This window comes from Danio rerio, chromosome 16 (genome assembly GCF_052040795.2).
Source record: "Danio rerio strain M-AB ecotype USA chromosome 16, GRCz13ab, whole genome shotgun sequence".
Classification (NCBI taxonomy): domain Eukaryota; kingdom Metazoa; phylum Chordata; class Actinopteri; order Cypriniformes; family Danionidae; genus Danio; species Danio rerio.
The window spans coordinates 8,800,593-8,825,983 of record NC_141036.1 but is presented as its reverse complement, the minus strand read 5'-3'; the positions used below and the strand labels follow the sequence as shown (position 1 = coordinate 8,825,983).

Here is a 25,391-nt window from a genome sequence, read left to right as displayed (position 1 = left end):
ACAAGCCATGAGTGAGAAAGAGGTCTCATGTCTGTATCAATCTGAACAGTGTGCTGTGTCACACCCTCCGTCCCGCCCTTCAGTACGCGCGCGACAACACAGCTGATCAGAACGCGCGCGACAACACAGCTGATCAGAACGTGCGCGACAACACCGCTATTCAGTACGCATGCGGCGACAACACCCGCTTCAGGTTCGATCATTTCCAGCTCTTTTTGATGCCTGCTTTTAGCAGCACACTCCATTCCCGCATTACTGTATCTGTAGCGACAACAGACCGCAAGGGCTGATGGGAATTGTAGTTTCCGCTACCTCCCATTCGCTTCATTCGCCTGAGCAAATTTTCTCAGAAGACCTATAGTTTTACAGAGTCATGCGACTACGGTAATATCGAAAAAAATTAATATTGCGGTATGACGGTATTTACAATACCGTTATATCCCTAGTTTTAACCAAGGTAGATTTTATTTAGCGTCAAAAAGAGCTAAATCCACTTGTGCTTTTTATGCAAAACCCTCTAAATCAACCTATAGAGTGGAGGAACTATGACGTCACTTTGTAGGCTAATCGGCTGCTAGCATAAAACTGGTTCCCTCGTGAAAATCCCTATAGGATTTTCCCATAGGCTTTTCGAAGATTGCAAATAATAAGCTCTGTGTTCAAACACCGTTCATTACACTTACACGTTTTGTCCAGCCGGATAATCCTCACACGAAAATACAACTTGGAGCACTTTTGGATCTTAAATGCAAGCGCAAGAGTTAAAAAGCTAACATTAGGCTATAAACGGACTACAGAGCCCTCGGGGCGCTCGCCTGTGACGTCAGCCCCACACTGCTACAGACAACTTCTCAAGCTTATTTTTAGAAATAATGTCCATGACAAAGAGTTAATCTCTCTTTATATTATATTATAATCCACGCTATATATTATAAACAAATAAATACGCAAAAATACATAGACCTATGTGCCTTTTGGATCGTTTTTACGTGGGAAATACATCTGTTTTGCTTTGCGGTTGTTCTAAAAGTTTTAAAACTGCGTGTATAAATCTGCCTATGTAGTATTTTCATCAGACATATTTAAATAAGTGTATCGCTCGCATGTGCAGGATAAATTTTTGGAAGAGCGGGGAGGGGGGGTGGGGGGGGGTGGGGGGTGGGGTTGTGGGTGTGAGAATGCTCGCGTACTGAAGAGCTGTGTTGTCGCGCGCCTACTGAAGGGCGGGACCGAAGGTGTGCCACGTCGCGGGGGCACTTTTGATCATTTTGGAAGGGCATGTGCACTGCACAGGTTGAGCCCTATGTGTGTGCACGTGCCTGGCATCCGCTGCGTAAAAACTTGCTGGATAAGTTGACGGTTCATTCAGCTGTGGCGATCCCGGATTAATAAAGGGACTAAGCCGACAAGAAAATCAATGAATGAACTTATATTTAATATAAATAATTTTAATTTAAAAGTATTTGTTGCTAAATTTATGAAAGTAGCCAAGCAGCATCATACCCTGCAACATTGCTCAAAGTTGGCCCATGTGTCATCATCCTGATGCAAACTCACAGCATTCATGTCACTGTTTATGGATCTGTGTTCCTCCTGTGTGTTATGTGTCAGGCCATGTGTGTTGTCGGGTGTGCGAGGGTGTGTGTTTGTTTACCTTTTTGTGTCGACAGTGTGCTATAGAATCAGCTGATGTCATCAGCTGACTTAATCATCCTCCAGCTGAACCTTATTTGGCTGGCTATATATTACGCCTGTGGTATGTTTTGGTTATCAGTTCGTTGTTTGTCATTGTTCCTGTCTGTTGTTACCCAGTATCCTTCACTGTCCATTTTGATGTCTTCGTTGTGGTCTGTGGCTCTCTTTTGTATTGAACATTCGTGTGTCCAGTGGTATCTTTTGATGCATGTTTTCATCTGTTAATTAAATACTTGCATTTGCCTTCTTTTCTGTCTAAGTATCGTGACAGTTCAGCATGTAGTTTTGTAAACTTAATCTGCCATTCATGTTAATACACTGTAGAAATAATTCTGTAGGCCTGTCTATCTTTACAAATAATATCTTGCATTTTACACAAAATTATGTAACAAATATATATTTTTTTTCTTTTGCTAAAATAAATGCTTATCATGTTGGACTGCAATCTATTATTTATTTATTTTTTGCATTAAGCTAAAGCTGCTTATTCTTTTCAATGAGTAGCTCTCATACATTGTTTTATTTTCAGGGTATTGAGGTCATTTTATTTAATGGATAAACAGTTTTTCCTCATTCATCGTCCATTTCTCAAATCAGAACAGAAATAAAAAATCAATAAAAATTGTAAAACAGGATAAATTCTGTATTGGGAAATATGAACTTGAATAAATTGCAATGCATAAAATTTGTATAAAGTTTTTGATTGTTTTAGTACTAACAAATCTTTTCAAAAAGCACTATTTCTTGCAGGATTAGGCTGGAAGACCAGAGAAAGCACGTGCTGTATGATCAGAAGTGGACAAAAGGGTTAAGCATATAAGCGGCATGTTTTTGAACTGGAATGTGTCAATCTTGTTTTCCTGTGATCCAATCGAGCAAAAGGTGTATTATTACGGTGTAAACAGGACTGCATGTTAAACTTGCCATCTCATCTGCGTATTCATCCTCGCCTTTCTCATAGTAATCTTCATAAACTATTCCAGGTATGGTGCGCGACAGTCTTGGTTAAAAAAGCTGCAAGCTGCAGTACACAGGCACGCTAAGACGAAACATTTGATTGCATTTAAAATGCGTTCATATTGCGCAACGACAAGAAATAATATAGATCGTGTCACCAAACACACGAAAACGAAAGTAACGATCGTGGTTTAAAAATGTAAGAAGTAGAAAGTACAGATATTTGTGTAAAAATGTTGGGAGTAAAAGTAAAAAGTTGCAGAGAAAAAAGTAGTGGAATAAAATACTGATACCAGAATAAACTACTTATGTACGGTAACAAAGTATTTGTACTTCGTTACTTCCCATCTCTGTACTGGGGAGAGACTTGTTTCGAGTTATCTAAAGCTGTATGACTTCACAAATTTTTAATATGACAATATTATTAAATATTACAAGTAAAAAAAAATAAATCAACAGGAATGCTTCCCCACAATACGCAGCTGATTCAGTCGTTGCCTAACAACAACTTGTCGACCAAAAAAAAGCCGTTTTCCTAACAGAAAAGCGTGTTCGGTGTGATCGACCCCTAAATGTGCAGTGGGAGGAGTCAGAAAGAAAGGGTGTGCTAAAAGCAGCTCATAAATATTCATGAAGAGATTGATGTGGAAGGCCCCTTTACTTCAGGACACACAGCTGGATAGAGCAGCTCACATTCCAGCAGGCTCTCTCTCTCTCTCTCTCTCTCTCTCTCTCTCTCCCTCGCTCTTTCTCCTGCTATCTCTCTCTCTTTCTCACTTTTTATTGCTGTCCTATTTTCAGCACGTCTCTCTCATCGCTGCACTTTGCTCTACAAATCAATGCTTGCCATTTTGTGGCTCTCCTCCCAGTACCCTATGTGGAAAGAATGCGCTCCCAGCATTCCTGAGGAGATGGTGCATTTTGGCTAATGGTCTCCAGAGAACTACTAGGATGTTGCATGGGAATATTGGCGTGGGCAAAAACTGACATTATGTTTCACTGTTGTTTTGATATTTAAAATGATCACAGCATGTCATGAGTTGATCATATTTTTTATCAACATTTTTTATCGACATTATTGCACCTCCAAACAAAGGTAAAATATTTTTGGAGTAATCAAAAAGCATAATAATAATAATAATAATAAAAAAATGATGATACTAATAATAATAATTATTATTATAATTATAATAATTATTATTATTATTACTTTTATTATTATTATACTTGTTGTTGTTGTTCTTATTAGATAATAAAAATAAGAATACATATTAATAATAATTATTATGTTTGTTATTTTTTATTATTAAATAATAAAAGTAACAATAATAATAATAATTATTATATTTGTTGTTGTTATTCTCAGTATTTTTAATTAATAAATAACAATAATAAAAATAAATATTAATTATAATTATTACATTTAGTATTATTTTTATTTATCAATAATAATAATAATAATAATAATAATAATAATAAAAATAGTAATAATAACAAATCTAATAATTAATCCAAATTTACTTTTTCCCGCTATTTTAAGGATGTGAAGATATGCTTTGCGCCGCGGCACATGGTCTAACAGGGTTCTGCTTATTCTCTTAATGAGTTCTAGGTGTGTTTTGAGAAAAAAACAATCAGAGTCTCAAAGAGTCAGTTGCGTTGTGCCATGGCACATTTGCTATATACATGGTGGACTTTGTAAGTGTAAAAACTGAACGCTTCACTAGCAAAAACAGTTCAACAGAGCATCTGCAGCGCGAGGATAAAGAATGAGCCTCCTTCAATTTGCCTTTACTTTCACTTTCTATTTCTCTCTGTCGAGAAATGATGTTGTACGCACACACACATCCATTAGCCTACATAATTAATTATAATTATATATTATATATATAATTATAATTATAATTTATATTATTATAATTATAATAATTAAAATATTAATTTCATTTGTTGAGCGCAAAGATTTGTTTCAAAACTATTTCTAAATCCAGTTCTGATTTCCAGCAAATTAATAAATGAACAATAATAACAAAGTGTGTTCTAAAAAATAGCAACACTTCAGGGCAAAAATGACTTGCACCTTATTGCGCCGGGTGCATGATAGGGCCCTTTTTTTATACTCAAGCTTTAAAGGAACATGTTCAAGGGTTACATGCAAACTTTTTTGAGGCTGAAGCAACTTTAGTTTTTGCTTTTTCGATTCTAAATATTTTCTTCAGCTGGTTTATCACCTTGTGATATTTTTATTTTTGTGCTGCTGGTCTGACTTAAATAAATTAGTGTCTTTTTATTTAAGTTTGTGTTTTAGTTGTGAGAATGCAAATTAATTAAAACTGTGAAGCTGATCAACAGTGTATTTCCATGCAGCACTGAAGTGACGTTATAAGGGCATTAATAGAAGCATAAAAAATGTTGTTTTAATGGAAAAGTAACTCAAAATGACAATATTATTAAATATAACAAGTAAAAAATATATATAAAAAATTGCTCCCACACAATACGCAGCTGATTTAGTCATTGCCTAACAACTTGTCGACAAAAAAGCCATTGGTGTGCCTAGCAAAAAAGCGTGTTCGGTGTGATCGGCTCCTAAATGTGCAGTGGGAGGAGTCGGAAAGGAAGGGCTTGTTAAAAGTAGCTCATAAATATTCATGAGGAAATTGATGTGGAAGGCCCCTTTACTTCAGGACACACAGCTGGACAGAGGTATTCAGCTGGTTTATCACCTGATGATATTTTTATTTTTGTTCTGCTGGTCTGACTAAATAAATTAGTGTTTAAAATGATCTTTTTGTTTAAGTTTGTGTTTTAGTTGCGAGAATGCAAATTAATTAAAACTGTGAAGCTGATCAACAGTGTATTTTCATGCAGCACTGACGTGACGTTATAAGGGCATTAATAGGAGCCTTACAATTGTTGTTTTATTGTAAAAGTAACTCAAAAATGACTTTTAATAGTAATGCATTACTTTTTAGTGTAAGTAATTAATAAAGTAATTGAACTACTTTTTAAATGATGTAACTACAGTAGTAACTAGTTGCTATTTTTCAGTAACTAGCACAAGACTGGTCATGACTAACTAATGTTTTTTTTACAGTGAAGTAAACTATTATTTCCAGATTTACAAACTCTAAACGTGTTACTTAATATATTAAGCACAAACATTTGAACAGTAGTGTATACCGATCCGTTTTAGGAAATGATAATTCGGTTTTGGGGCTGCTAATGGCTTTGGGTTGGTTTTAGATTGAGCAGCTAAGTAAAGCTCACACTATGCTTGGTGACTTCAATGAAGTGTGTGTGTACCTCATGGCTAGCTGTTTTTACACTCGACGGTCGGTCGGCTCTATAAATAACCCGCATGTTTTGATGTGCGCCCCATTTAGCAAGAAGGAGAATTTTTAGCTTGTAGAATGCAAAGAATTTAGGAGCTTGCGCCAAAGCGTCAAAAGCATTCCGAAGTCAACATACAGTATATCCCAGTGGAGGTGAAGCCTAAGTTATTTATCCTTTATTATTTTTTTACCTGGAAGGTCTCATTGAAGTAAAATAAATTCTTCTTCCAGGGAGTCCTAACCAAGACGGCTGTAGCAAAGTTTTACATAAACACACAATATTAAATATACTACCTGGTCAAAGGTTTTAGAAAATAACTAAAAAAAAAAGAGTCTATTTTATTATAGTTTTTTAATTTTAATTCTTTAATATATGTTTTTATTTATTTGACCCAAAGTGCAATAAAAACAATAACATGTTGATAGTTTGTCTATTTAAAATAATATATTTTAATATATATATATTAAAATGCCATTTATTCCTGTGATTTCAAAACTGAAGTTTTAGCATCATTACCCCAGTCATGTTCTTTAGAAATCATTCAAATAAACATTTTTTTTCGAGAGATGTTTATTATTGTTTTTGCTATTATTATTTTTAACAGTAGATTTATTTTTTCATCTTTCGATGAATAGAAAGATTCAAAGATTACAATTTATCTGAAATAAAATGTTTTTTTTTAACCTTATAACAACACCATAAAAAGTGATTTAGATGACTTTGAACGTGGCATGGTTGTTGGTGCCAGATGGGCTGGTCTGAGTATTTCAGAAATTGCTGATCTACTGGGATTTTCATGCACAGCCATCTCTAGGGTTTACAGAGAATGGTACAAAAAAGAGAAATTATTCAGTGAGTGGCAGTTCTGTGGGCACAAATGCCTTGTTTATAGAAGAGGTCAGAGGTGAACAGCCAGACTGGTTTAAGCTGATAGAAAGACAACAGTAACTCAAATAACCACTTGTTACAACCGAGGTAGGCAGAAGAGCATCTCTGAACACACAACACGTCAAACCTTGAGGCAGATAGACTACAGCAGCAGAAGACCACACCAGGTGCTACTCTTGTCAGCTAAGAACAGGAAACTGAGGCTACAATTTGCACAGGATCCCAAAAATTGGACAATAGAAGATTTAAAAAAACGTCTGGTCTCACGAGACTCAATTTAAATTTACATTTTACATTTAGTCATTTAGCAGACGCTTTTATCCAAAGCGACTTACAAATGAGGACAAGGAAGCAATTTACACAACCAAGAGCAACAACGAATAAGTGCTATAGGCAAGTTTCAGGTCTGTAAAGTCTAAGAAGGAAAGTATTAGTAGTATTAGTATTTATTTATTTATTTTTTTTTGTACAGATAGTGTGATATTCAGAGAGGCAATTGCAGGTTAGGAAGTGAAGTGGAGACTAAATAGTTGAGTTTTTAGTCGTTTCTTGAAAGTAGCGAGTGACTCTGCTGTTCTGATGCAGTTAGGGAGTTCATTCCACCAACTGGGCAGATTGAGCGTTCGTGTTCGCAAAAGTGATTTCTTCCCTCTTTGGGATGGAACCACGAGGCGACGTTCATTCACAGAACGCAAGTTTCTGGAGGGCACATAGATCTGCAGAAGTGAGAGCAGATAAGACGGAGCAAGGCCAGTAGTCACTTTGTAGGCAAACATCAGAGCTTTGATTTCTGCTGCGACATTCACATGGTCGGGTCAGAATTTAGCATCAACAACATAAAAACATGGATCTATTCTGTCTTGTGTCAACGATTCAGGCTGGTGGTGGTAGTGTAATGGTGTGGGATATTTCTTGGCGCACTTTGGGACCATAAGTGCCAATTGAGCATTGTGTCAACGCCACAGCCTACCTGAGTACCATGTCCATCCCTTTATGACCACATTATACCCATCTTCTGATGGCTGCAGGATAATGCGCCATGTCATTAAGCGCCAATCATCTCAGACTGGTTTCTTGAACATGACAATGAGTTCACTTATTACTAAATGGCCTCCACAGTCACTAGATCACAATCCAATAGAGCACCTTTGGGTTTCGGGGGAACGGGAGATTCGCATCATGCAGCCGACAAATCTGAAGCAACTGCATGATGCTATCATGTCAATATGGACCAATGTCTCTAAGGATTATGTCTAGTACCTTTTTGAATCTATGCCACGAAGGATTAAGGCAGTTCTGAAGGCAAAAGGGGGTCCAACCCAGTGCTAGTAAGGTGTGCCTAATAAAGTGGCTGGTGAGTGTACATACAGTGCACTGATCACGTCACTGACTACATAAAATAATAAGCATAATTGCAAAATAAATGCCCATTAGCTTTATTATTTATTCCAGCATTTGCACCTAATCCAAAACGTTTTGAACGATTTTTTTTTTTGTCTTTACACAGGTCATCTCATGTTAAGTGTGTATTTAAAAACTGCTTTTGTGGCATTGAAGTGCCACATTCCTTTTCCTTGTGTGTTTTCTCCCTAGCACGATGAATCTCTGTGCATGTTCTAGGGCATAGTTCAGAAGTTTTCTGAATTAAAGGATTTACTGTTCCTTTCCTACTCCATGTCAGGGACGAATACAAGCAAGGAGATTTATTTCATTATGTGAGAACTCTTGAGTATTACTCAGAGACACGCTGTGAATGTGCAGATGTGTTGGAGAAGAGTTGAGTCGCAGCCAGGTTCTCTCACTCTCTCTCTCTGTAGCTCTAGATTGCGTAATATGGCATGCCGTCTCCCTCCCTCCCTTCCCGCTGACAGCCTTGCATTACGCAGTGGTTTTATGGACTCTAAAAACCACACAGAGAAGCTGAAAAACTCTCTCTGGAGCTGAAGGCAGCCCTTGTGGAACTGTGTCACCAGTCTGAAGGTAGAGCTGCTTGTCTGAAACACTTGCCATGATGTTGGAAATAGCAGCAATCAGCCTTGAAAGCATTTTTAACTGTCTGCCAGAAGCCAAACATGTTACGTGTGGATAATTCTTTGATCGAGTATCACAGAAACATTGTTTTAGCTTGAGATCTTTATAAAAGAAATCCCCAACAACAACAACACGATTTTATGCTTAGTCAGCGCAAACTGCTAAACACTGAAGAATTATTAAAGGAACACTACACATTTTTTTTTTTGTGGGAGAAATAGGCTCTTTTTCAACTTCTCTCGAATTAAACAATATATTTTTACCATTATTTTTATCAATTCAGATGATATCTGGGTCTGGCAAGAGCAGTTTTAGCTTAGCTTAGCTTAGCATAAGTCGTTGATTCGAAGATTTGCAGCTTGTTCAAATAAGTTCTAAAAAGAATTTAGATAATTCTTGTATTTAAATCCTCTTTGTATTTTCCTATTTATTTTTCTGTAGTAAAATTCTGAACTTGATGGAAAATGAAAAGTTGCTATTTTTCTAGCTAGCCATAGAAACTTATTCATGCTTTTATCAGCAGCAGGGCAGATTACTGTAATGGACTCCTCACTGGACTTCCCAAAAAGACAGTCAGGCAGTTGCAGCTCATCCAGAACGCTGCTGCCAGAATTCTAAACCAGACCAGAACCAGAAAATCACAGCACATCACATCTGTCCTTAGGTCTTTTTACTGGCTCCCAGATACATTCAGAATAGATTTTAAAGTAGTACTACTAAATGGTCTAGGACCTGAATGCATTACAGATATGCTCACTGAATACAAACCTAAAAGATCACTCAGATCATTAAGATCAAGTAAATTAGAAATTCCAAAGGTTCAGTCAAAGCAGGGTGAATCTTCATTCAGCTACTAACAGCGCCCCCCTCTGCTGGAATCAGCCTTCAGAAATGGTCAGATGTGCTCCAACATTAGGCACATTTAAATCAAGACTGTTTAGCTGTGATTTAACTGAATGAGCACTGTGCTGCGTCCAACAGATTGCACTATTATGTCTTTCTTTTCTTTTTCATTTTAATCACAATTTAGTTTTATTATTTTTAATTATTTATTATTTTTTAATTTTTTTAAATTATTTTCATTCTTTGTTTTTTTCTTATACTTGTCTCTTTTATTCCTGTTTATGTAAAACATTTTGAATTACCATTGTGTATGAAATGTGCTATATAAATAAACTTGCTTTGCCTTGCCTATTCTCTAGGTTGATATAGTTGTAGCTGGAGCCACCAGGTATATGCCAGAAAAGCTCCTTGATTATTAGGCTGGAATGAGACTATAGTTCCTAGCCATATCGGCCAAGAAGAAAGCAACTAATCCATGATGTAAATACAGAATTGTCCAGTTGTAAATATCAAAAATTTTCAGAACATTTTTGAAATTGTTTTAAACAAGATGCTAATGGTCTAATCCGATGCAATGATTTATGCTAAGCTAAGCTAAAAGTGCTCCTTAAGATCAGCTGAATGATTCAAAAATGATAAAACTCATCTGATTAACTCTAGAGGAGTTCAAATATGAGCCTATTTCCATAAACAAAGGGCAGTGTTCTTTTAATGTTTGAGGTAGTTTATCAATTGTATCATAGATAGATAGATAGATAGATAGATAGATAGATAGATAGATAGATAGATAGATAGATAGATAGATAGATAGATAGATAGATAGATAGATAGATAGATAGATACTGTAGATAGATAGATAGATAGATAGATAGATAGATAGATAGATAGATAGATAGATAGATAGATAGATAGATAGATAGATAGATAGATAGATAGATAGATAGATACTGTAGATAGATAGATAGATAGATAGATAGATAGATAGATAGATAGATAGATAGATAGATAGATAGATAGATAGATAGATAGATAGATAGATAGATAGATAGATAGATAGATAGATAGATAGATAGATAGTTGATAGATAGATAGATAGATAGATAGATAGATGATAGATAGATAGATAGATAGATAGATAGATAGATAGATAGATAGATAGATAGATAGATAGATAGATAGATAGATAGATAGATAGATAGATAGATAGAACACTAGTGTTGAACACTTTAAGGGTGAGTTAAGGTTGACATTGTTTTATCTTCAGTCCTTGAGACCTACTGAAGAAGAGATCTCTTCACAGAAGAGTTTCAATAAGGATTTACTTTAAATAGCTGGTGGCTGGTGGAGATCCCACAGGCTTGGCCTTTGCCTTTGCTTCAGGGCTAATCGCTGCTAGAAATTAAAGCTCTCCCTTTACTGTGTAAGCACACATGAACTTCTTACCACAGTGCCCAACAAACCTATCATGTTGTCATAGCAGTACAGTACAATTCAGCGTTTGTGCTCAGACAATCTGCAGAACAAACAAACAAACAAGCCACCCACAGCACTGTAGGGGTCAAGTAAACTGTATGTGCCTATTTACATTCCCATGTTTCCACTATGCTCTGTAATAGAATACTGAGAGCAATAAATCATAAATAATAGAATGAATAGTAAAAAGAGAACTGAAGAAAAGAAACATCACTGCTTATTCCTATTTTAAGTTATCTTAAAATGAATAAACAAGCAGTTTTTAAACCATACTTTTATAATATGTGCCTCACCTATAATATGTGCCTCACTGTATTTGAAAAACATACAATATGTTGCTCTGAGTACATTTCGTTGCAAATTTAGGATGACAAATCCACTAGATGGCGCTGTCTACAAATCTGAAATGCAATACTCTGTGTACGTTTTGTTGTATGGTTTACATGCACATCTTTACAGTACACATCCACAAAAAGGTGGAGCTTGTTGTACAGATCACAGAGCAAACCAATGACCTAAACTCTTCCCAAATCACAAACAATAGTGTTTTCAAAATCAAATTTATGAGAAAATTCCACTGCTATGTAGTTTTACGTAGATTTTACAATGCCTTTATCTGTTTTTGTGGAACCGTGACTGTGACTCAAACCACATGGAACACAATTACAAAACCGTACAAAATGAGCTAGCAAACGGACCACACGAAAACAGTTGTCTCTTCAAGATTGATAAAGGCAAATGTATTTGATTACAAACTATAGACATTGCTTAGTTGTTTTGTGGTGTTTATTTGGTGTTGAGCAAAGAACTGCATGAAAATAACTGTAAGTGACCACTAAATCATTATATGCCTTTAAATAATTTTAGAGCATCAGAGCATGTCACGTGTTTCGGTAGCCTAGGTGACTAATAGGTTAATCAGGCTAGCAGGAGCGAAGAGAAGACACGTTGCGGTGCGATTTATGGAAAAAAAGGAGGCTTAATCCTGCACAATTTATTTAATAGAACCCTTTGGGAAAGCGGAGCGAGGTATGTGAAGTTAATATTTCAGCCACATGAGTTCATTTGTATGTATATGTTAATCGTGAGCTCTGCCTTCTTATTAGTTGTTTCAAACTGTCTTCATATACTTCATTGTTTCACTTTCATATGTCGCTCTGTACATTATATCTTTATTTGTCATATTATTCTGTATACGAGTTGTTTTTATTGATTTTTGTTGTTTCTTTGTGTAGTTTCACGGTGCTACGCAACGAAAGTTTAATGGCTCTCGTCTTGAGCATAATAAAGAATCAAGCACCCGTCAGAAACTCTCTGTCTCGTTCATGGAAACCAAAGGGCATCTACAATAACCATTTACTCATTGATAACATATCTGTGTAAATTTCATTGATGTGAAAAGGATTAATAGTTGTTGAGATAATAGTATATTAGTATATTAAAAGGAATAATGTCACAGTGTAATGAAATCTTGGACTTGGACTTCTCCAAATGTTTCAGGGATTATAGATGAGCAGAGTGAAAGTACAACACTCTCTTTCAACCTCAATAGGGTATATGCCGAGCTAATGTTTTAATTTTTATGTTTTAATGTCTTAATTTTTTATGTTTTAACGTCTTAACCCAGGTTACTGGCAAATTCAAAGTCCTATTAGCATGCTTCGCCATATACCCTATACCACGAGGTGAGTGTTGTCACTGCTGTGTGTGCATTTGGATGGGTAAAATGTAAAGCACAATATCCAAGTATGGGTCACTAGTCTTTTCCACTTTCCTTCTTTTCCTTAACTAGACTTAATCAGCCTGAGCTGTTACTTACCCCAATTTACCCCATGCATATGTTAAAGCTAAGCAGCCCATATGGCCAAATCGAAATAGGTCTCACAAAAGCGGTAAAAGAAAATAAAAGTCATAAGCCTATTACTAAAAGACACTTAAAGTGTTCCTAGAAACAGGGCTTTTAATGTTATTCATATGTCTCAAATGCATTTTACCAGAGTGGCCTTTATCTTGCCAATAAGAAACATTAAAGGTCTAAATGAATATACCAACCTTTATTTTTTTTCACTAAAGACCTGTGATGGCCTATGAGCAGAAGAACTGCAAGTCAAACATGATGGTGAGGCGGCTTTGTTAAGGTCGGACACATCAAGCTAATGGTCGTCCGTTCATCTTGTTTTTGATGAACAGGCTTGTTGGTTTGTTGTGTTCCACACATTGCCTCTTGTCGGGTTAATGTCGGAGCTTACTAGCTTGATTCAGCATGCATAATTGGCGTCGGCTGAAGAGAGCCCTCTGAGTGGTTATTTAGCGATGAAGTAGATGTACTGTATTGAAGTGATGTAGCAAGTAAACATTCAAGTCAAGGAGGAACACAAAGTGTACAGCTATAAATTTGCTACATTTCTTAAATATTTGCAAACAATATGGATTATTAAATTATCAGACATATCTACAGGAGTGAATCTCTCGGTGAAGTGTGACAGTTACTGTGGTACTGGTACTGAATGCTGCTTTGTTTACACTTTGCACATGGGATAGGTTGGTTGTCCATTGGGAACAAGAAAACAGATATTCAGAATTTCGAAGATACAGCGATTCGGCATTCATCAGCCTGTCATACTAAGCAGAGCAAAGACGCCACAAGATGGCGACAGAGACCACATAATAAGCTCTTAGTGATAAACTCAGCGGATTTTCTAACTACAGCTGATCAAATCATTATAAAACTGATAAGTGGCTTTCTAAGTCAATCTCTCTCTTTTGTATGTTGTAGTGCTGTATTAATACTTTAGTAATTGTAGTGTATTAAGTTTGAGATGGGACTCTCTTATCGGGAAAAACTGTATTTCGTGTTGGCCACTCTTTTTATAACCCTTTTTTGGTTGGCCTCTGTTTGTTTCTCGAGTCTCTTGTTTTGGTTATTGCAGACTAGTTCAGTAAACAGAAAGGAAGAAGAAACACCCGCATGTGTTTAGCGTTTTTCCTTATCACAAACACAACAGTAATCTGGTAGTGTTTGCATTGCTTTAGCTTTTTCAGGGTTCATTATTGTGATCTCCCGATTGCAACAGAGAAATACTGGGAAACATCCACACACTCATTCATACACACACTCATACACTACGGATGATTTAGCCTGCCCAATTCACTTGTACCACATATCTTTGGAGTTTGGGGGAAACCGGAGCATCTGGAGGAAACCCACATGATCGCAGGGAGAACATGCAATCTCCAAACAGAAACGCCAACTGAGCCAAGCCGAGCCGAGGTTTGAACCAGCGTCGCCAGTAGTTCCTCGTTCAAAAGGGTTTTAGTCTCTCCATGTTTGATTTCCTTTTTTATATACATGATTTTGCCATTGAACTATTGTATAAATGCAATATGCTCCCACCAGTGCTGATATACAGCCACATTGCACTACTACTGGTGTGATATTGCTCATATATAATTATGTTATATATAGTTATAATTGAGGCATTGCATTCCATTTTGGTGATCCCTGATAAAGCACTAAAGGGCAAAGCGATATATATTTTAAGCGATATAATATATATATATATATATATATATATATATATATATATATATATATATATATATATATATATTTATTTATATATATATATATATATATATATATATATATATATATATATATATATATATTTATATATATATATTTATATATATATATATATATATATATATATATATATATATATATATATATATATATATATATATATATATATATATAAACATGTATGGGAGTTTTCTGTTGAACTGTCTGCAAGGTGACAGCTTAAGAGAGTTGACCTTTGACATTATTAAACAGGATTTCTTGAACACCAACAAACAAAGCAGCTTAAATCCCACCAACCCCCATTGTAAAAAAAAAAAGTAATGCAGTGGTCTTCTTTCTTCCCACCCTTCATGAATAATTGTACACACCTGAAAATGCTACTAACTTTTTGGCTTCTCTCACCACGTGATTTCAGTGGCAGCTGTTCATCATGGTTCACTGGCACATTCGCTCATGTAAGTTTGATTTGGGTCACTGTGTTCTTTTCCTTATCAATGAAATGGACAGTTGTTTTCCCACACACTTGTTTTTTATTTTCAAGCGGATATTTCATCCAACCCAAAGGAAGACATTTTTAAAAAATGCTAGAAACCAGTTTAACAGAATGGCGTTTATATGATGATAACACATCCCACTGGTTTAAAATGTTCAAAAAGACATTATAAAAGTATTGCCTATTAATTTAAAAGTTTAATAAAGTCTTCTGAAGAGACTAATTTGCATACAGATTTCATGAACAAAACATCACACATGTATATTCTTTATCATATTTGGCAGACTTTATATAAATGTCTTAATTAATATGTGTACGTAAATTGAAGCCTAAACAAAATCTATTCAACATACATATAGTATACTATAGTATTCATAACGGATATTCATTCATAAACAAATCGTTTCCTCCATTAGAAAAAGAAGTGAAAGCAGGACAGAAGGTGTGTTCTAGGACACGGATTTGATTGAATTAAACAGGTAGGGAGATAATACATTTCCATGCACACAAACACTTGCTCTTTGTCAGCAATGTCTGTGCGATCACCTATCCATCAATATAGAAAAGTGATGCAAAATTATAATTTTCGTAATTTAAAGAAATATTTGCGTACTGACCACCGGGAAAACATCCGATGATAGATATATGTGTATGTATATATATATATATATATATATATATATATATATATATATATATATATATATATATATTTGGTCCCACATTCATTTCAAAGAAGCGCTACCCTGTACTAAAATGGCGGCTCTTTTGACGCATTCCTTTCAATAGACGGCAAACGCATAGGTGACATCTAATGTAAATATCTATAGTTGAAAACATCACAACGATTTATGTAAGTAGAACTAACCAATCTGCTTCACACTTTATGGAATATACACATTTTAACGTTAGTAATAACAACAGACTAATTACCTCTGACAAACACAGCGCACCCAAACACTGCAGCGGTTATTACTTTTCTCCATAAACTTGTATTGAAACCGCAGCAATGGTTTGTTCATTTGTCATCCTCTGAACGCCAGGGGAGCGCGAGCGCAAAGTTCGTTGTAAATGGTAAAGTAATCTACGCACTTGTGCTTGTCACTGCAGGTCAGAGTAACAACACACACGAAAATGAGTGCTGTATATTAGCAGTGAGGAGATTGTAAATAAAAAAGGATGTAAGGATGTCGCCAGAGTGGCTTTTTGGTTTCTTTTCTTGTGCATCCCAGCCACTAACATCGCATCTGAAAGATTCTTTGGCATAGGGGTAATGTAGCCATTCAACTTCACAATTTGTAATGTTAGAATATGTATTTGAATAATGATGGTTGGTTCCTTTACTTGAAAGCTCAGATTTGATTGTCATAATTTGTGCTGTTGACAGAGTTTGAGGTTTACTAAATCATTATTATTCACTCCTTAAAGTTTGCTTTGATTGTTCTATTTTTACATTTTACCGTTGCACACACTTTGTAATGTTTTATTTATCAAGTTTAACAGTCTATTGAACACTTGTTTATTTTATTATAAAGATATCAGATATTTTGTATACATATTTTAGTTTTTGACTATTAAAACTATCTGCCTAATGTTGGTAAATTAATTAAAATAGTGGTTAAATAACAAAAAATCCTAATATTCCTAAATGTATGGTTAAAAATATTCAATAATTAGGAATTAATGATATGAAACATGATATCAGGATATTTTTTTAAACTACTTGATTCATATACTTTCACTATGTCTTAATAAACATATCGAATTATTAAGCATTTTCTTTCCGTTTCACAATATAATGCAAAGCAATGGATTGTAATGTCTAGAGGAATGAAAATATGGAATGAATTGCCATGCGACATTACATGCTTTGTAACAAGTAAAATGAGGTTTAAAAAATGGTTTAAGAAATATTTAATGGCACAATATTAAGTGCATTGTTTATCTGGATGTTATTTATGAATTTTGTATTTTTAATTTTGTATTAATATTTTTATTGGTCTTGTAATTATGTATTAATGTGATTTTTTTTTAAGTTTTGTGTTTGATGGACCCCAGGAGAATCAGGGATCCTGATAAATAAATAAATAAATAAATAAATAAATAAATAAATAAATAAATAAATAAATAAATAAATAAATTTTGGGCGACACAGTGGCGCAGAGGGTAGTGCTGTCGCCTCACAGCATAAAAGGCCGCTGGGTCGCTGGTTCGAACCGCGGCTCAGTAAGCATTTCTTTGTGGAGTTTGCATGTTCTCCCTGTGTTTGCGTGGGTTTCCTGTGGGTGCTCCGGTAGGCTAAGTTGTCTGTAATGTATGAGTGTGTGTGTATGTCTGTGTGGATGTTTCCCAGATGGGTTGCGGCTGGAAGGGCATCCGCTGCGTAAAAACATGCTGGATAAGTTGGCGGTTCATTCCGCTGTGGCGACCCCGGGTTAATAAAGGGACTAAGCCAACAAGAAAATGAATGAATGAATGAATAAATACATTTTGAGTTGAATTTAATGCAATAAGAGAAGTCTTTTCATTATTTTATTATTTTTCGTTCATTTATTCGTTCGTTCGTTCGTTCGTTCATTTATTTATTCATTCATTCATTCATTCATTCATTCATTCATTCATTCATTCATTTAGTGGACTGATGTATTGTGGGTTTTATAATAACGGTGGAAAAAAAGATGACATATATATTGGTGAACTTACCATTTTAAGTGCACAATTAAATACCAAGCTATAATAAATGTCAAGTATGGTGACAGCATGAAAACAGTTCATTTTACATGACACTTCAGCTGTATATTCCCTCATTTGTAATTTCAGAACCTTTAACATTTATTGAGTATTTCAATCCCTCAAAAGGTTCTATACAGTGCAATAAGGGGCCCTCAGAGCCGGATGCCTGCTGAGGTGCTGCGGGCTCCCCAGCTCTCCTTTTTAGCTCCATGGCTGACTGAATCACAGGCATTGAGAGATCGAGGAGTGCAATTCAGTGCTCAGCAAGCTTCTGAATACTGATTCTGAGTCAGGCACATTGAATGAAATTAGATACCTAAAGAGGAGCTGTCAGACCTATGTGGCCCGGAGGTCAATCACATGATTAACGGTGATGACATCATCCTCTGGGGCTGCCCACTCTTTTGTTGCAGGATTGGACACTGTGAAACGTGCAGACCTGACTCCATTATGTAATCCCAGGGACTGAGAATAGGGCCTCTAAAATAAGCTCAGCCAGTGGGAACCTTAAAGCTGCACAATTTGTTCAAAATGAAAAGACTCTTAAAGGTGACACTGGAATATATTTTCAATTTTGTGGAATTTTTTTTTTTTGTGTGTGTTTAGTTAGGTTTGTGCTGTGTATTGTGTATAATATTTGTGCAGCTGTTATCTGTGAGAGGCTGCTGCTTTACTTTTTGTTTTGTGTTTCTTTTGTAATTAAAGTTGATGTTAACTGTTCGCCACTTTCTTCTTTCCTGATTTGAGTTGTTTAAACTTTGCTACATACATCAAGGCTGCATTATATTGGCTCTTGATGTTTTATCATCCTTCAGCAGGAACAAAAACTGTCCTGAAGGAGATTTCAGTGTTATTGCTTCTCTGTATCATTATAGCTGTGGTTCAGACTTCCCTATTGACATGAAATTAGAACAAACATTAAAACAACAGTCATTATCCTTGGTGCGAATGAGCCTTAAAGGGATAGTTCACCCAAAAATTTAAACTTAGGCACTATTTACTTATCCTCAACTGGTTATAAACTTTTTTTCTGTTTTCTGTTAAACACACAACTCAGAAAGCTGAAAACCTGTAAGCATCGACTTCCACTGTAGTAAAAACAAATACTAAGTATGTCAATATTTTTTTCCAGCTTTCTTCAAAATATCTACTATTTCCTTTAACAGAAACATGAAAAGGGCGAGTAAATAATGGCAGAAGTTTTGTTTTTGGGTGAACTGTCCCTTTAAAAGCGCTTCTGTGAACTCTCGAAAACGGTGAAGCAGCAAAATAAATATGTACATTTAAGCTTGCTAGACTACATAATCTTACCCTCTGAAAATAAGGTACTATTATACGAGTGAAAATATATAATTTTGGTCTCAGTGGAAATGTTCACTATTTGGAGCTCCGTATGATTTGTTTGTTTAACATGTTCCTCCTCTCCTCATATTGCAAGTGGAGCTGCTTTCCCAGTGTCTTGGGTTTTAAAAGCACAATCTAGAGATGGTTTCATATATTTTAACTGTGTGGCTGTCGGTCAGCTTTGGATTCAGTATTTTCCTGTTCGTATTCTTATGTTGTTTACTGACCCTGTGGAACTATTTGGGTTAAGATGTGCTCTGTGCTATATTGGTAGTAGCCACTTAGACTCAACTAATAAAGAGATTGCGTTTTTTTTTTTACCTTGAAAAACATTTGATGTAACATTTTTGTTTTGGTTTAATTTCAGACGCTTTTCCTCATCTATCTGAGGTGGATGTGATATCCGAGAGAGACACTAACAGAACGTGTATCATGGCTGTGGCCGGATGTCCGGATTATTTTCTACACCATCCAAATTACAAGGTAAAAATTATTTTAATTTTTATTAATACGTTATTTACTCAGCCTTTATATTATCATTGTCACTTCACTTATTTTTGTGTCTGTATTATGTGAACTAGAGTTATTTCATAAACTGCTACAGTCAACCCTGTATAACCTTAAAGCGTAATGATGAAGGAACAATTATTATTTACTAAATCAGTGCATTGTCAAGAAATATTTGAATATGTTTTGAATATATAATGATTGTTTTTTTTATCATATCTCCTTTCTTTTTCTGAATAGTTTTAAAAATTAAAAAGTGTTTTTAATATTGTTATATTTGCAACCATATGAATGTAAAGTTTAAGGGAGCACACTTGTCAATATGAAGATCGCTGAAACTGAACTGTAAAAATATTTGAAAGCAAAGTACACTTTAAAGAGATGACTTTCATGTTTTATTTTTTGCTTTTTAAATCATTCTGAGTTTAAATGTTAGAATGTTCTAAACGAATAGGGCATAGGGGAGATAACTGGGAATAAAACAAAGCCAGGAGCTATGCTACTAACTACAGCTCTAGAGGTGTAGTTGCAAACGTACAAGTTTGGGAAGCAATTTGCGAATGTTTGTTGGAACGGTGGATTTGGGAAACACCAAATCAACAAACTGTTTGAAAAGACAGATCTTGCAACCTTAGTTGGCCAACAATAGTTTTGAGAGATGCACCCCTGAGCTGTAACAGTTTACTAGCTCTTTAAATAAACCTAAGTTCTAGACGGCAGCTAGCTCTCTGCATCTCTCACATGGTCGCCCGCTGAAGCTAAGCAGGGCTGCGCCCGATCAGTACCTGGATGGGAGACCACATGAGAAAGCACCACATGGGAAAGCAAGATTGCTGCCGGAAGTGGTATTAGTAAGGCCAGCAGGGGGCGCCCAACCTGCAGTCTGTGTGGATCCTAATGCCCCAGTAGAGGGAATGGTACTCTATACTGCTCAGTGAGCAACGTCTTTCGGATGAGATGTTAAACTGAGGTCATTATAAATCCCAGGAAAAAAAGAGTAAGGGTTTCACCCCAGCATCCTGGCCAAATTTGCCTCCTAATTCTACCCAAATCATAATTGGCTTCATCACATGTCTCCTCTCCACCAATCATGGTTGATGCTACACAGGTGGATCCTGCACACTGGTAGTGGATGAGGAGATTCCCCTCTATGTTTAAAACCCTTTGAATGCACAGAAAACCGCTACATAAATGTAAGGAATTATTATTATTATTATTATTATTATTATTATTATTATTAAATGAAAATTTTTTCTTAAATGCCTCGGATGCAGCCCATACTAACAAACTTATTTTATTATTATTATTTAGTCACAAGATGGCACCAAAGAGTCAAAAACAGCAGAGTGACAGAAAAGCATAGAGTACATATTTAAAGGGCCACGAAACCCCCTTGTTTCAGCAGGGTGTTTTCACACCTCTACTTTGGAAAACGTCAGAAAAGTGGGCGTGTCCTGCTCTGTTTAGGGGGGAGTGTCGGAGGAACTAAAGTGGGATGGTGTGGGAGTGTCTATTTGGGCACACACGAGTTTCAGAGTCAAAACACGCACACACACACACACACACAAACACGGGAGAAAGTGATGGTGTTTACATGGACATCTGTAGTTGAATTATTTGCAAATTAATTAAATGGTGGACTTTAACTGCAGTTTGGCTCTTTCAATTAGGGAATTCATTCATGTCCCTCGCGACAAATGAGATATTTGATTCGAGGAACTGCTCTAAGCGTGTATTTTTCATGCAATGTTTGATACCGCATGGCGAATGAGAGAAAAAAAAAACCTCTGCATTTCCCGGAAACTTAGATGCACACGGCAGGTAGTGTCAGAAAGCCGCGTGTGTTATTCCGGTCACAAAATGTGGCGAAAACCCTACACGAGGTTAAAGTTTGGTTGTGGTGCTAACATGTTTACACTCGGTGCAATAGTTAACTTAGTTCGATACGAACAAACTGAATAAACAAAGAGCACTGGTCGCTCACTTACCAAATCTGTAGAGACAGGACAATCACCAGCAACTAGAGCCGCGTCTTTATTAAGAGGAGACTACAAGCCAATCCGGATCTCAGCGTTTACAGATGAGAACAGCTCTCAGGTAAACAATGTTCCTCCTTAGACACGTAAGTTATTGTTGTCGAGCGTCGTGTACACTGTTAATCCACACGTGACTCCAGATGAGCTCTCACAGAGAGAAAATGAAAACAAAACTTAACTGCAGTAAACTATAAAAGCAACACTTCACGCTTGTTTTACCAACACAACGTCGTCTAAACACTGTGACAGTAATGAATATTAATGAAGTTGCACAATAGAGCGCGCTGATTGGTTTGAACCAAGCCTTACTCATACATTAATGCATCACACTGTAAGACGTAATAAGACACACTCTAGCACAGACGTCCAGTCTGCACGCTGGAAAACAACGCTATTATGTCGTGGCCGTGACGCAGCTTCAAAAATTAGTTTCAAACCGGAAATACGAATTTGCTTGAAATAACGCAAAAACAACCAATTTACACTTTTTAGTGAAATATAGGTGTCCTAATAGTGTTTTTAGCAGTGTGGGACACATATACGACTGTCAACAGCTCAAAAAATGTGTTTTGGTGTTTCGTGACCCTTTAATGGTCAATATAATTTGTAGTAACTAAATCTGAGAATAAACTTACCTTGAAATGTCATGATTGATAAATCAGAATCAAGTATTACCAAGAGCCTTTGAAACATTTTTAGCATTTGACACTGGTATAGAACTGAGCTGAATTATTACGGAGCTGACTCAAACACACAAAACAAATGTATTGAACTTGTTTTACAGTGATGAAACTTGTGCCTGATTTATCCATTATTGCCAGTGAATACGCTTTGGCAATCCTTTGATTAATGTGATGTAGACCTTGACTTGGAAACTTGGGAATTGTTAGTTTTGTTGTACTGTTAAAACTGATAATTGACCTTTTCAAGCGAGTTCTGCAAGGTTGCTGTGAGCATGCGAGGGAGAGGAGGAGAGAGCAGGATGAAAATGAGTGCGTCTGTGTAGTTCTGGATGTACCTGTCATGAGCAGCAGATTTAGAGTCTGAGCATGAATGAAGTCTGGGGTTGCAGTGAATGGCCATTGCATCATTCCTCTGGGCAGAACGCATTTGATTCACATGGTGTAACCTGACGTAAGAACATCTAAATTCTAGCCCCATTCAGTGAGGCTGCGTGATGATTATTGTTGACATCCTTGTGCAGCAGTTTGAATATCGTTTTGCAAATACTGTTGTGCTGGTTTAGGTTAATAATACAATACAGTTGTTGGACTTTAAATTAGCATTTTATTTATAACAGGAATGTACAGTCCTATTCTTGAAGAGGCACTGTGCTGGATGTTTTAGCTCCTAGACTAATGAACCTAATGCCGAGCTCAGACTGCAGGATTTTCGAAGTAGTCGTGCCACAGATGTTTTTACACTGCATAGGTAGTGTTCCGTCGCTACTTTGTTTACACTTTAGGATGGATCGGTGACAGGGATTTTCACACTGCATGACTTAACAATAGGAGAATCGCTGACAACGCTAGGCTGGGTCCACAAACTACGTTTCATAACCAAATGCAAGCGAGAAGTGACATGGAAACTACATAACGAGAAAGAAGCCTTTAGTGGGGTAGGAAATGTACTTATTTTGCTTACCTGGGGCCTCATGGATCAACGCTGGGTACAAAAAAACAAATGGATTTATTAACAATGAAATTAATGTGAGAATGTTCGTTGGTCCATGCCAACTTCATGCCTGGCGTATGTGCATTTCTTGTGTGTGTTTGATTTATTTGCATTGGTGACTCCTAGAGGCAATTGTGTTAAATTGCACACTACAAAGTATCTGAGCCGTGCAATGCCAGCTGAATGGGACTGGATCATCCGCATGTCTAGCAGGTATATAAGGTTTTCATACCATGCAGTTGACCAGCCAAACATTAAAGCGCAATTTGCAGCAATCGCCGGTTTTCCCAATGTAATCGGAGCGATCGACTGCACGCATATTGCTATAAAGGCGCCATCTGGAGACAAATTTCCATACATGAATCAGAAACATTTCTGTTCAATAAATGTGCAAACATGTGATGCTCAAATGCGCTTAACAAGTATTGTATTCATGATTAATTCGTCCTCACAAACAGCATGGTTGGGATGAGGCTCCTAAGTTGCAGGCACTCGGTCAGTTTAAGAGCGGGCGATCGGGCAGCTGAAATGCCAATGGCACACCCTTGATAAGAGTAGAGGGGTGCTGCTATACCGCCCTAACAAATTGTTCCTCTAATAATAATGTGTCTCCCACAGACTGGCCAGGATGAAGAATTCAGAGGCCCCTGGGCACAATGTCTTGTAGCCCCCATACCTAGCCGCACCCCTATAGTTGAATTAAAAAATACGATTAATATCATACTTTTAAATAAAATTAATCTATTATGTATTGCCTTGGCTCAGTTGGCGTTTCTGTGTAGAGTTTGCATGTTCTCCCTGCGTTCGCGTGGGTTTCCTCCGGGTGCTCCGGTTTCCCCCACAGTCCAAAGACATGCAGTACAGGTGAATTGGGCAGGGTAAATTGTCTGTAGTGCATGAGTGTGTGTGTGAATGTGTGTGTGGATGTTTCCCAGAGATGGGTTGCGGCTGGAAGCGCATCCGCTGCCTAAAAACTTGCTGGATAAGTTGGCGGTTCATTCCGCTGTGGCGACCCCGGATTAATAAAGGGACTAAGCCGACAAGAAAATGAATGAATGAATGTATTGCCTGCATTTTTTAAATAAATGATATACAGTACATCTATTTCTAGTCTACAAAGATTCAACTTATTTTTAAAGCATTTAAAGCACACTTTGAAAAAGAAAATACTAATACAACTGGTGAAAATTAATAATTTTTTATATACTTGTTCAGGTTTACTGAATGAGTACTAAGATTTATATTTAAGGGTATTTTTAATGTATAACTTCTACAAACTTATAATGCACGATTTGGATATAACACCTCTCCAATCCAGTTCAGTTCTATGAATCTCAGTCTTCCATAATACACACACTTATTAATGATTCCTACTTGTCTTCGTCGTGATGAAGAGTAGGCAAAATCTGATATTTAGTGGGGTAAAAAAAGAAGAATGAGTTTACCAGATGCTGGATTCGAACTGGGTTAATGATCGATCATGTCAGGACATGTTGCCATGCGCTTTACGAGCTACGCCACTCACGCTGCTGTTTGCCGCTCTCTGTAGTTATGTTGTCTCTGTCAATCAAACGTTGATGGGCGGCAATCACTCATCCAGCTCAATTCAACAAGATGTGCTGTTTGCACTTAGCCTAAATAGACACTAAAAAATCCCCCCCCTTTCTCTCGCAGGGGCCCCAAGTAAGCATGGGCCCCTGGGCCGCCATAACCCACAACACTTCTTCTGGAATCTACCAGTGACTCTGATGCATGTTTATAGATCAGGCCTAATGTTTAAACTCCAGCCTAGTTC

At 36.5% G+C, this 25,391-nt stretch overlaps 1 protein-coding gene and 1 long non-coding RNA gene across 12 annotated transcripts in view; one reads left to right on the top strand and one right to left on the bottom strand.

The window, feature by feature from the left end:
- Positions 1-25,391, bottom strand: part of LOC147840126 (uncharacterized) — a 402,217-nt gene that overhangs the window by 1,719 nt on the left and 375,107 nt on the right. The window lies entirely within an intron of this gene.
- The window catches only part of grb10b (growth factor receptor-bound protein 10b), a 156,176-nt gene that overhangs the window by 20,822 nt on the left and 109,963 nt on the right, over positions 1-25,391 (top strand). For all 10 annotated transcript variants that reach the window (XR_015510994.1, XR_015510995.1, XM_087286607.1 and 7 more), the window contains one exon: positions 19,747-19,862. Coding sequence is in view for 8 of the 10 variants with exons in the window: in XM_087286607.1 (XP_087142733.1) it covers positions 19,812-19,862 (51 nt within the window). In the remaining 2 variants the exon portion in view is untranslated. The remainder of the gene's footprint in view (positions 1-19,746; positions 19,863-25,391) is intronic.